The 13,521-nt window shown below is 41.2% G+C and overlaps 2 protein-coding genes across 4 annotated transcripts in view; both read right to left on the reverse strand.

The window, feature by feature from the left end:
- The window catches only part of MORC4 (MORC family CW-type zinc finger 4), a 60,019-nt gene that overhangs the window by 18,760 nt on the left and 27,738 nt on the right, over positions 1-13,521 (reverse strand). For both annotated transcript variants that reach the window (XM_042974639.1, XM_042974638.1), the window contains exon 10: positions 4,776-4,874. In XM_042974639.1, coding sequence (XP_042830573.1) covers positions 4,776-4,874 — 99 coding nt within the window. The remainder of the gene's footprint in view (positions 1-4,775; positions 4,875-13,521) is intronic.
- Positions 149-2,251, reverse strand: LOC122235395 (histone deacetylase 1-like). 2 transcript variants are annotated; one of them, XM_042974642.1, is made up of 2 exons: positions 793-2,251; positions 149-746 (listed from the first exon to the last, which is right to left on the reverse strand). In XM_042974642.1, exons 1-2 carry the CDS (start codon positions 2,164-2,166, stop codon positions 621-623), a joined length of 1,500 nt encoding a protein of 499 aa, XP_042830576.1. In that variant the 5' UTR covers positions 2,167-2,251; the 3' UTR covers positions 149-620. The 2 variants fall into 2 exon arrangements, with proteins under 2 accessions (XP_042830576.1, XP_042830574.1); XM_042974640.1 differs by having other exon boundaries at positions 149-2,238.

Here is a 13,521-nt window from a genome sequence, read left to right on the forward strand (position 1 = left end):
TTTTATATATGAATTGTGTTAGAACTGTAATGCTATGGTCTAAGTGTTTAAAACACACATCTTGAACTTCACAAAGAAAATAATAATAGAATTATACCAAACATGGATAAGAAAAATAGTAACCAGTCTTTTTTTTTTTTTTTAGAAATGTACCATTTTATTACAAAGACTCTCACAAAAATTAAAATAGTATCTCAAAAAGGAAACTAGACTACCAATCTCCACCTGCAGAACTGGGCGAGGATAGAGGGCAGGCAGTGTGAGTTTCTTGGCTCACAGGGGGCCAGTGGGAAGGTATGATAACAGAACCAATCTAAAAATGGCTGATATTACCTTAAGGAGCCTGACAGGGGGTCCCTCAAGATCTAGCCACTCCTAGAATGCCCAGTAAGGGCACCTTTCCAAAGCCACTAAGCAGGCACTTAACATTTCAGGATTTTGTCCTATGGCTTCTTAAGAATATGCTTTCCAGACCCAGCACCCTTTATGGTTCAAAATTAAGAAGTGGGAAAGGATGGGTGGCAAGACAGCCACTAGAAAAGCTCACTCCTAACACGTGCCCTGGGCTCAGGGCCCTGGTTCCTGTCTAGTCCCTGGGGATATTTATATTTAATATATTTTTATATAAATACACAGAGAGATAGAAAATATAAAATCTGAGGGGTTGTGGGAGAAAGGTGGGAAACTTGGCAGGAAGCCACAACTGGAGAGGTCTGCTCAGGCCAACTTGACCTCCTCCTTGACCCCTTTGGCTTCTTGCTTCTCCTCCTTGGTTTTCTCCTCTTCTGTGACTTCTTTCTTCTCTTCTGGATCTTTCTCTTTTTCATCCTCAGTTTTGACTCTCTTGGCTTTTTTGAAGTTGGAAGAGTTCTTGCGACCGCCTTCTCCCTCTTCATCAGAGTCCAAGAACTCTTCCTCACAGGCGATTCGTTTGTCAGAGGAACAGATCGAGATGCGCTTGTCAGGGTCTTCTTCGTCCTCGTTGCCACTCTCCTCTGGAATGGCATCCTCAGGAATCACCTGCATTTGGACCCCAGGTGCGTGGGGCAGCATTCGCAGGTTCTCAAACAGTCGCTGTTTGATCTTCTCCAGGTACTCCTTGGTGTTCTGGTTGGTCATACTGGAAGGACTGATGTGAAGTTTGAAATCTGGTCCAAAGTATTCGAAGTAGTTGTTGTATGGAAGCTCATTTGGGATCTCCGTGTCCAGAGCCACGGCTGTTTCATACGTCCAGCAGCGGGCCACGTTACGGATGGTATAACCACCTCCTCCCAGCATCAGCATAGGCAGGTTGAAGCTCTTCACAAACTCTACACACTTGGCGTGCCCTTTGATGGTCAGGTTGAAGCAACCTAGCCGATCCCCAGATAGGGAGTCAGAGCCACACTGTAAGACAACTGCACTGGGTTGGAACATCTCCATTACTTTGGACATGACCGGCTTGAAAATGGCCTCATAGGACTCGTCATCGATCCCATCTCGGAGCGGGTAGTTAACAGCGTAATACTTGCCTTTGCCAGCCCCAATATCCCGTAGGTCCCCAGTTCCTGGGAAGTACTCTCCGTATTTATGAAAGGACACAGTCATGACCCGGTCTGTGGTATAGAAGGCCTCTTCCACGCCATCGCCGTGGTGAATATCAATGTCAATATACAGCACCCTCTGGTGATACTTTAGCAGTTCCAGGATGGCCAAGACGATATCATTGACGTAACAGAAGCCAGATGCCTCAGACTTCTTTGCATGATGCAGGCCCCCAGCCCAATTCACAGCGATGTCCGTCTGCTGCTTATTAAGTTTCACAGCACTTGCCACAGAGCCACCAGTAGATAACTGACAGAACTCAAACAGGCCATCAAATACCGGACAGTCCTCACCAACGTTGAATCTCTGCATCTGTTTGCTGTACTCAGACATGCTATCTGGGCGGATGGAGCGCAAGAATTTAATGTAGTCGTCACTGTGGTACTTGGTCATCTCCTCAGCATTGGCCTTGTGAGGGCGATATATTTCCATTTTTCGATAGAGACCATAGTTAAGTAGCAAATTGTGAGTCATGCGGATTCGGTGAGGCTTCATTGGGTGGCCTTGTCCATAATAGTAATTTCCAACATCCCCGTCATAGTAGTAACAGACTTTCCTCCGGGTGCCCTGAGTCTGCGCCATTTTGCTCGGCTCCTGTCCCTCCCGTCAGTCGGTCCGTCTGGCCTCCCCAGTAACCAGTCTTAACATGGTAAGCTACCATTATTTATGGAACTAAATAATATTTTCCAGTATCTCTTGTTCTAAGCAAGCAAGAGGATCATTTTAACTCTAAAATTAACAAGGAAGAATATATATTACAATATTACCAAGAAATAAAACCCATATAATCATTGTATTTGCTTCTATCCAACTGTGTATCAAGTTTAAAATGTATTTGTGGGGGTCACGGAAGCATCATCATCAAAAACTCTTCCCCATTTCCCCGCAGACTCCCTAGTCCTCTCTTTTTGTCCATTTAAAAGTCTTTGGTTATACTTCAACCAAAATTTTATTAGGTTGGTACCCTCAACATTAATCTTAAAAACTCCTATAAATGTGATTAAATCTCGTAACTAGAAAGGGTGGCTTCAGTCTAACAACTGAGTGAAATTAAGGCAAAATCCTTCTAGAGGTCTATGCTTAAGATACAAAGCCACTCAAATCCCTGCCAGGAAGCCAGTCACCTACACCTTAAAGCAAATGTGTTTCTCTATGAAAGGAGGTGGTCCATATAGAACAGAAGTAGTCAGCAACTAAGGTGTGAAAAGCAGACTGGAGGGAGAAGGCTGGAGAAAAGAAACAGAAAGAGGGCACAGGGGTACCAAGGGTCAGTCTGAGAAACATGTAATTTAGCTTAGAGCATGATGTGCATATGTCACATTTATACTGCTCTTACCAGTAGCCATTTTCAATAGTGACAGAGTTCTTTTATGTCTTAGTTTGTATCTTTTTCTTTAGTCTTTATTTTGTTTAAATAATGCATTTTTTCTAGTTATAGGAGTCATATAAGCTCATTACAGAAAAACTGGAAAACACAGGAAGATATGAAAAAGAAAATAAAAGGCATGCATATTTCTACCAGTGTCTTCTTGTTCAAAAGTCTGTTTTAACATGGAAAATTCGTACGTGTTTTTGGATATATGGCTTCCTTATCTCCTAGCTCCAGGCTGCTCTAGCCTTGAAACTTCCAAGCTCTAAGCTCAGGCCTGACCTCTGGTGTCTATTTATTTCCATACAGCTACTGCTTAATTTAGAGCCAGAGACAGCAAAGGGCAGTTTCAGCAGCAGTGGGAGGGAAGAGGAAAGGTCGTGTTGGCTTTGGTTTGGCATGCGGATGCACAGAAGAGTTGCATGCAGAAGCATGCCAATGTGACTGCCTTGGAGAGAAGCATTAGAGACAGCAAATCCTTGCCTTAGGCTACATCAGACTATGGAGGATCCTTCCAACCAGGCAGACAGGAGAGGCATTTAGCTGTGATTGCAATAAATAGGTAGTTGAAGGGGCTGTACCATCCATACTCCCCTACTAACAGATTATATCCTTCCAGAAGAGCGTCATGGCTAAGCACTTGGGCTTGGGGGTCTGACTGCCTATATTTGAACTTCATATCTACCACTTTCTACTTGTTTCATCTTGAGCAAGTTACTTAAGCTCTCAGTATATCAGTGTCAGTAAAAAGGTAATAATACCATCTGTCTATCCCACAGGGTTGTTGTAACGATTCAATAAATCTAAATACATGTAAAAAACTTAGACCAGTTGACTGGCATGTAAGTACTCAATAAAGAATAATAATTATTACAATTCTGCCTCCAGAAAGGTTGAATAACATATACACACACTCTCTAGCAATATATGAACATCTGTTTAATGGCATTAATCACTACTTATTTGAAAGGCAAAAAAATGGCATCTTGTCCTAGCTGGAATTTCTTTGAAAACCACAGAGGTTATACATGAGCAGAGATCTTTAGAGTGTTATTCACACAACAGTCAGTCATGTTGCACCAAAACAAAATTTTGTATCATACATTTGCCTGATAACTTCCATTAAAAAAAAGTGCATGGGTGTCAACCCCAAAATCTTTTAACACTCTAATCCTTGTCATGATAGGGGTGTAACTGATTATATATGTGTTGGTATGTATTCTATCTTCTGTTTTACCCTTTCCTGGTTACTGAGGCATGTCATCCTGATCCACACTTCTGTATGTAATTTGCCATCCTAGACTCAATAAATTCTACCTTTTTCCTGATATGCTGGGTTCTCTACTTCTACCCTCAAATGCCTTGGTACAGGTCCAACAATGTTCACTAAGAATAAAGAGAAGGGAAGTTTGCTAACATTTCTGAACACCTACTATATGCCAGGCACTATGCTACAAATGTTATGCTCATTTCATATTCTTACAGAGGTGTAGTAACTTACTTACCCAAGCTCACCCAAACTATTAAGCAGATCCAGAGTTTCAACCCAGGAGTGTCTCATTTAAATGGTCATCATCTTCCACTATATCACACTGCCTGTAGGATAAACTGACAGTACTAAACTCTGCATATTTATGACCCAAGCCACACAAGTGTTAAACCAGAATGAAGAGGTCTAGAGAATGATGAAACCAGTACCTGTGATTTCCTATTTTTAGTTAATTAAACTTCCTATGTGAAAGCACCATCTTACCCTTGTTCCTTCCATTTGCTCTATGGACATTAACCCCTGACACTTCTATATTCTACATTTACTACTCACGGTGTTGGCCTGGCTATGGCTGAGGTCTCAAAATTCTCTTGGGAGGTCTTTTCCTTCCAATAAGCATTGAGCTTCTGGGCAAGGGCATTTATTGTCAACCTGAAAGAAGAAGGAAGAAGAAGCATATCAATGCTGAGGATCTGTTGAACAATTTTATGATCTCTAAGGTGCTCCCATTTAATAGAGGCCACCAATGTAGAATATTCAGCCTAAGTTTGAACATCTACACTTTCAGAAACCAGGATGGGAATCTACTGCCTTTGCAAATTACATGTCAAAATGACGAAGTCATACTGTTTACTAGTCGCTTTGGTTGAAAAGGTAAAATGGTCACAAGTCCTAAGAAATACTGTGCTCTTCAAATTTTCAGGTCTTTTAGAATCACGAAGTGGGAGAGATGACATTCTAGACAATGACAGAAGACTAAATTGCAGAGCTAGGACAGAACCAAATACTGGTAAGATTAAGGGGGAGCTGCTCAGACTGTCAGATGACTACAGGTAAACAATTCAGGACCAAATTGAAAGTCAGGGATCAAATGCTGTACCCTATGTATTAGAAATAAATCAAATACTAACATAAAAATGTCTACGCAGTTCTTCATTCAAATGTTGATCACAGAAGTTACAGCACCAATGGACAACAAAGTCCCCTACAACCTTCCACTACATATCCATTAGTGGAGGCTGGACCCCAGCTCTGGCTCTTTCTCAGTCTCCTTTATTTCTCTTTCCAAATGAACAACAGTAAGCGTAGGGTCAAACAATGTAAGGTGTAGAAGACAAAACCTGAATTTTACTTTTTTTTAAACTTCACTTTTAAAAACTGTCAATTCGAGTGACGAATTCCTATTTAATTCTAGAACCTAGGATTATAATTTTTTAAATAAAAAAACTTAATGTTTATTTTTGAGAGAGAGAGAGAGAGAGAGAGAGAGCGCTCACAAGCAGGGGAGGGGCAGAGAGAGGAGACACAGAATCCAAAGCAGGATCCAGACTCTGAGCTGTCAGCATAGAGCCCGATGCAGAGCTTGAACCCATGAACCAAGAGATCACGACCTGAGCCAAAGTTGGATGCTTAACCGACTGAGCCACTCAGGCGCCCCTTGAACCTAGGATCACAAAATAATGTCGAGTTGTACACACCTGGTATACTACAAATTTATGATTTAAAAAAAAAAAATCTTTGGACTTCTTGGATCATTGCCCAAGGGTTTTGTAGGCCTCATCTCTCCTTAAAAGGAATTCTTCCTTACCTCCACCTTACTAATATTAAATTAGATTCTGACTACACAGAAAAGAATAAAGTCATTATATGTGAGCCCTCCCACAAACACTTACTCTACTCCAACCTACTAACGTTCATACTTTTATGATTATATCTTTCCTTCAAGTCACGGATGAAGAACAGTTTCTTGTCTTCTCTTTAAATTCTATTTTAAAAATATTTTTAAATTTTTTAAAGTTTATTTATTATTGAGAGACAGAGAGAAAGAGAGCATGAGCAAGGGAGGGGCAGAGAGAGGGGGAGACACAGACTCTGAAGGAAGCTCCAGGCTCTCAGCTGTCAGCACAGAGCCCGACACGGGGCTCAAACTCGCAAACCGCGAGATCATGACCTGAGCTGAAGTCGGATGCTTAACCGACTGAGCCACCCAGGAGCCCTCTATTTTAAAACTATTTTTAAAAGAAGTAGATTAGATGGGATTCTGGAGAAGGCTTGAGTGGTAAACTGACACATTTCAGCTCTTAGAAAGGCAGCAACTACCCATCTCCCATCCACGCACAGCCCCCATGGCAGGCAGCTGTGCACATACTTTAAGAGCAGCTTATAGGGGCCAGTGTGGGCAAAATAAACCTGCCTCCAAATACAAGCTATCTGTACTCTGACTGCTGTTTGCTGCTCCTGATCACAGGATCATGTCATCCCATGGTAGCCACAAAGAAAACAGCTAGAGAATATACACAAAAAGAAATTAGGAATAGATCTTTCACTATAAAAAATCAACTGAACACAAAAGAAGACAGTAATAGAGGAAATGAGGGGCAAAAAAAATCTTAAAAGCCATACAGAAAACGGAGCAAAATGACAGAAGTCCCTCCTTATCAGTAAGTGCTTTAAATGTAAACGGTTTAAACTCTCCAGTCAAAAAACAGATTGGTGTAATGGGTAAAAACAAAACAAAACAAAACCACATGATTTAAATATATACTGCCTACAGGAAATGAACTTTAGATAAAAAAAAGACACAAATAGGGGGCGCCTGGGTGGCTCAGTCAGATAAGTGTCAGACTTCAGCTCAGGTCATGATCTCATGGTTTGTGGGTTTGAGCCCAGCATTGGGCTCCATGTTGACAGTGCGGAGCTTACTTGGGATTCTCTCTGTCCCTCCTGCACTCTCTTTCTCTCTCAAAATAAATAAATAAAAACTTGAAAAAAAGACACAAATAGTTTGAAAGTGAAAGGACAGGAAAGGCTATTGGTAAATAGTAACTAAAAGAGATAAATGATGTCTATACTAATATCCGACCAAATAAACTATGAATCACAAAAGCTAGAACGTGGAAGCAGCCCAAGTGTCTGTTGATGGACCAATGGATAAGCAAGATGTACTGTGCGTGCGTGCGTGTGTGTGTGTGTGTGTGTGTGTGATTATTATTCTGCCTTAAAGAAGGAAGGAAATTTTTTTTTAAACTTTTTTTTTAACGTTTATTTATTTTTGAGACAGAGAGAGACAGAGCATGAACAGGGGAGGGGCAGAGAGAGGGAGACACAGAATCTGAAACAGGCTCCAGGCTCTGAGCTGTCAGCACAGAGCCTGACGCGGGGCTCAAACTCACGGACCGCAAGATCATGACCTGAGCTGAAGTCGGCCGCTTAACCGACTGAGCCACCCAGGCGCCCCAAGAAGGAAGGAAATTTTGACACAGGCTACAACATGGATGAAGCCCAAAGACATTATGCTAAGTGAAAATAAGCCAGTCACAAAAAGACAAATTACTATACGATTTCACTTACATGAGGTACTTCAAGTAGTCAAAATCGTAGAGACAGAAAGTAGAACGGTGGCTGCCAAGGGCTAGGGAAGTGGGAATGGGGAATTATGGTTTAATAGGTATAGAATTTCAGTTCTGCAAGATGAAAAGAGTTCTGGGGATGAATGGTGGCAATGGTTGCATAACAGTATGAATATACTTAATGCCACTTAACTATACACTTAATGGCTAGGATGGTAAATTTTATTTTACCACAATATTTTACCACAATAAAAAGAAAATTGGGAAAAAAGGGAAGTAGATTGTGTGGTTCCCAGGGGTTGGAGAAGGGGAAGTGTGGAGTGGCTGCTAGTGGACAAGTGGTTGCTTTTTGGGGTGGTGGAAAAGTTTTGGAGTTAGGTAGAGGTGATAGTTGAACGATTTGTGAATATACTAAAACCCTCTGTAGTGTACACTTAAAAACAGTGACATTAATGGTATGTGCATTGTATCTTCACTAAAAAGAAAACTAAAGCTCTGTTCTCATGTATTCAGGTAAAATTTACACAGAGTGAAATGCATCTTTTTAAGTGTGTTGTTCTATCAGTTTTAACAAAGGTATACAGTCATGTAACCACCACCTTAACCAAGATACTGTTATTATGGATTCTCAAATTCCAGTTCTTCTCAAAAAACCCTGGCTTGACTTCACTGTTCTATTAATCTCCTTCCACTTCCCCAATCCTGGTGTATGTAACTAGACACTATCTCCTCTTCATTCTCTTGTCTTAATCCCCTATAGGCTAGTTTCTACCATCACCACTCCATGAAACTATTCCTTTTCCCAACGTCATTAATTCTATCAATGATCCTGCCAATATCCCAGTGTACTACATTTGAGACTTTGCAGTGATCTTTGATTCTTCCCTCTCCTTTATATGCCTTATCTGTCACCAAAATCTTTTGAACTTTTCTTCACAGTGTCTGTTGTACCCTTCCTTTTTCACAGCTATTCTTATTTCAGACGTTCACCTCACACCTAGGTTACTCCAATAGCCTTTAAAGTTTATTTATTTTGAAAGAGAACACATGCATGTGTGCGCATATGCATGTGTGAGCAGGAGAGGGGTAGACAGAGAGGGAGAGAGAATCCCAAGCAGGCTCCTTGTTGTCAGCGCAGAGCCTGACACGGGGCTCAATCTCACAAACTGTGAGTTCATGACTTGAACCGAAATCAAGAGTCAGACACTCAACCGCCACCCAGGTGTCCCTCCAATAAAGGGCCTTTAATCCTTCCTGTACCCTGTTTCCAGATTTGTCAGCTGACCTGATTCATGTAAAGGATCTTATAAACCACAAAGCAGTACACAGTTATAACAAACTATATTCTTTAGAATTGTTTCAAGTCACGCCCCTATTCAAGAATACACAATGAAGTGTCACCATCTGAGGCGTCAACTACTCTATCCAACATCCCTCTAAGACAGAAGTTCTCAGACTTTCTTGGTTCATGGCACCCTGAAGTCTCAAGTTTTTCATGGCATCTTTGGGTCAAAAGTGGTATGTACCAGTTCTAATTATTAAACAGTTAGGTCCAAACAATTTATGTTTGGTATTTATGTTCTAAAATGTAGCATTTATATTTGGTATTTATGTTCTAAAATGTAGCATTTGAGAAATCAATGCACATGAATTGAAAATAAATTATTTCATTCTTAAAATAGTCTCAATTACTAATGGGAAGTGTGTGCATGCCTGTTGGGTACTGAACCCCTACTCGAACCTTGGAATGAAAGTGGACACAGTTTCCCTCACTTCTTATTCAACACTGACTTTCATGTATTACTTTTTATCACAGCAACCACCAAAAACCCAGATTCACAAAGATATGGTGTACTCAAAAGGAATGCAACAGATTTTGGTACCTGGAAATGGGGTACTGCTGTGACAAATACCCATAAATGCAGAAGCAGCTTTAGAGTTGAGCAGTGGGCAGAGGCTGAACGAATTTAAGGAGAATGACACAAATTGCCGAGATTGTAATCTGGGTTCTAGATTGAACAGACTGTGGGTAGAAATACGGATACTAAACAGCTCTGTGGTGAGGGCTCAGATGGAAGTGAGGAGCGTGATAGAGAAAACAAAAATGTCCTCAGAGACTATCTGAATCACTGTGAACAGATGGCTAGGAGAATTAGGGATGTTAATGGTGCTGCTGGTGAAGGCTCAGAAGGAAATGAAGAACATGCTGATGGAAAATGTGAGGGAAGGTGGTCCTTGTTACACAGTGGCAGCAAGCTTAGCAGAATTGGGTCCTATAGTTCTGTGGAAAAGCAGAACTTGTAAATGATGTAACTAGACATTTAGCTGAGGAGATTTCCAAGTAAAGTGGTGAAAGCGTGGCTGGGTGTCTTCCTGCTGCTGACATAAAATGTGGGAGGAAACACAGAGATCAGGAAAGAACTATGTCAAAAAGGAACCACGGCTTAAATGATTTTGGACATCCTCAGCCTATGCAGATTGCAAAAGATGCTAAAATGAAGACATTCACTGTCAGGAAAGCATGCTCTGGAGAAAAAGTCAAGGCTGTAGCTACAAAACCTTTTGCTAACATCTCAGATCAAAAGGTCAGAGCATTCGGTCACACAAAAATCTCTTTCAAAAGATTAAACATGTGACTCAGATCACCACAGCCATCTCAGCAGAAGCCAAGAATAGAAATAGGATTATCTAGGAAAGACCTGTCAAGAGCTTCTTGCCTGACCGAATGAATACCCATGACATACATGTGGAGACCCACAAGGTTCTTGAATATGGGGTGCTAGCACAAAAACTGCCAGACTGGACTGAAGGGATGGAGAGAGTATGAAATTGAAAGAAGGCTGGTGGACCTCCAAAACTCTAAGGCCAGGAAACAGGCTGATACAACAACTCAGATGCAAATACATGCTACCTTTCCTGAGAAAGGTAATATGACTCTGAGGGTGCAGCCATGAGCCCACAGGGCAGGGCCTTCAGTTTACAGGAGGAAGCCACAAGCCCCAGAAGATTCTTCCCAGGTCTTGAAATTTAATGGAATTTGTTGGACTGGATTTTGAAATTGCTTGAGACCTGTGACTCCATTTTCCTTCAATTTTCTTTTCCGTCTGAAGTGGAATATCTATAACTGGTATCCTATGCTTGTCTTGCCATCATATCTTGAGAGCAAAATACAAAAAAAGGGACACAACTGCAGATGGAGTGGAATTTTATGCCAGGATGCATCAGACCCACACCTGATTCAGATGATGAGATTTGGGGATTCTGAGCTGCTGATGGTTAGATGAGAGTTTAAAGTTGCTGTAATAGTTGAGAGTTTGGGGATGTTGGGATGGGATAAATGTATTTTGCATGTGAGACATAAGTGGATCTCTGAAGGCCAGGAGGCAGGCTATGGTAGGCGGAATAATGGTCCTCGGTCCTCTCCAAAGAGGTCATGTCCTGATGACTGATCCCTGAAACCTGTGACTATATCAGGATTCTATGGCAAGGGGGAATTAAGGTTGCAGATGGAATTAAGGTTACTTACCAGCTGACCTTAAGAGAGGGAGATTATCCTGAATTATCCAATTGTAATCACAAGGGTCCTTTAAAGTAGAAGAGTGAGGGCAGAAGAGGCAGAATCGGAGTTGATGCAGCAATGATGACAGAAGCAAGGTCACTGGAGGCATGTGATGCGAGAAGGACTCAACCCACCACTGATGGTTCTGAAGATGGAGGAAGAGGGCCACAGGCCAAAGAATGCCAGCAGCCTCTAGAAGTTGCAAACAGCAAGGACGTGGATCCCCCCTGTAGCCCCCAGAAAGGAGTGTGGCCCTACTAATACCTTAATTTTAGCCTAGTGAGAGATCTGTGCTGGGCTTCTAACCTACAGAACTCGAAGAGAACAAATTAGTGTTGTCTTCAGCCACTAAGTTCGCAGTAATTTGTTCCAACAGGAGTAGAAACCAATTTCTATTATTTATAGGCAGAAGTCAAGCATCACTGTATTCCCTCAAAAATCTAAAATATCCTGTGGCTCCCCCATGAGTTCATTATGTGCAGCTGGGCACATAGTTTGGGAACTGTGGCTCCAGGACAGGGATTGGCAAACTACAGCCTGGGGGCTAAATTCAGGCCACTGCCTGCTTTTGTGTGTGTGTGTGTATGTGTGTGTGTGTGTGTGTGTGTATGTGTGTGTGTGTGTATTAATTACTGGACACAGACACAGACATGCTCGTTCCTTTACTTATTGACTGGCTGCTTTCATACTACAGCAGAACTGAGTAGTGACAGAGACCATATGGCCCACAAAACCTAAAACATTTCCTTTCCGGCCCTTCACAGGATAAGTCTGTCAACTCCTGCTCTAGGATATGGCCCTACTCTATCCGTTTGACTCTATTTCCCTTCACTCTAGTTATATCTCTTATCCTCATGGCCTATATTGTCACCATTCTGAGTTCTCACTGCTTTATATCATGCTATAATTACATCCTGGAATTCCCTTCCCCCTGTTTCTAAATCCCATATTCTGTAAGACAAATCTCAAGCCCTATCTGTCTTATCAGGGCATTTTTCCTATACCATATCATTTGGTTTTGATTGATCACACAGTCATTTTATTGCTCTCTAAATTGTTTCACATCTGTGACAATTCATTATTACAAACAGACCGTAAGCTCCTCAAAGACAGCAACCATGTCTTGAATTTCTCTGGAAAATTCCATAAAGCCCAGCCATGGTGCCATGCACCAGTGAGGTGCTCAGTGGGTATGTGTTCATTATATTTCTTCAGCTGAAACTCACTCTAAAAATGTTGTAAGTTTGAGCCCTGATAGGTCCAGCTGAAATCTGATATCCACAACTATTAACAGTGATATTGCAGATGATTTATTTGTAGACATTCCAGCAGTATGATGGCTGGTATCTCTTTTAGCATTTGCAGTTTTGATTATCTACAATACTCTTAGGATGGGTTTCTGATAGCAGACAGCTTTCTCTAATCCTCTTCTCAAAGTCCCCTATTTTTTTTTTTAACTAAACACCTTTTCATTTTATATAAAATAGAGTAAAAAAGGAAAATGATGCCAGAACTGGGATAAGAGTAGTGAAAATTTATTATCCTCAAAAGACTGTATGTAGGACAGTACATATAGTTTCCTGTTTTTAATAAAATGTGTAGCAGATATGAAGCCACTTAAGGCAGAAATCCTAGATGTTTAAATAAACCTACTGTCTATGGAATCTATTTGAATCTCCTGCAATCACCTCAAACACATCATGCTGAAAGATCACAAGCCAAGGTCTAATACCTCTAACATTTAAAAAGGATATGGGGAGGCAGTGACAAAGATGATATAAGAAAGACATTAAATAGTTTTTAATATCTAATATTTGAATTTCACAAATCTTAACTACCTGGCTAATCACCAGAAATTCACGTTCCTTTCACTCAAAAAAACAACCAAATAAACAAAAAACAAAAACAGAAAAACTTGGCTCACAGACAGTGTCAAACTGATGTCACTTCTAAGCTTTCACTCTTAGGAGTCAAGTCTTAGTCAAAGATCTCCATTATAAAAGGAGGATCTCACATTTATAAAAGGCCATTTTCCTTACACTGGGGGCAGGTAGTTACCATACCCACTGAGCAGCCCTAGTGATCAAGAACCAATTGCCCTGAAATTAAGTTGGGGCTGCCATCCAAACAGCTGTCTCTTTTTCAAGCACTAAACCTAAAATTCCCATGG

Source organism: Panthera tigris, chromosome X (genome assembly GCF_018350195.1).
Source record: "Panthera tigris isolate Pti1 chromosome X, P.tigris_Pti1_mat1.1, whole genome shotgun sequence".
NCBI lineage: Eukaryota > Metazoa > Chordata > Mammalia > Carnivora > Felidae > Panthera > Panthera tigris.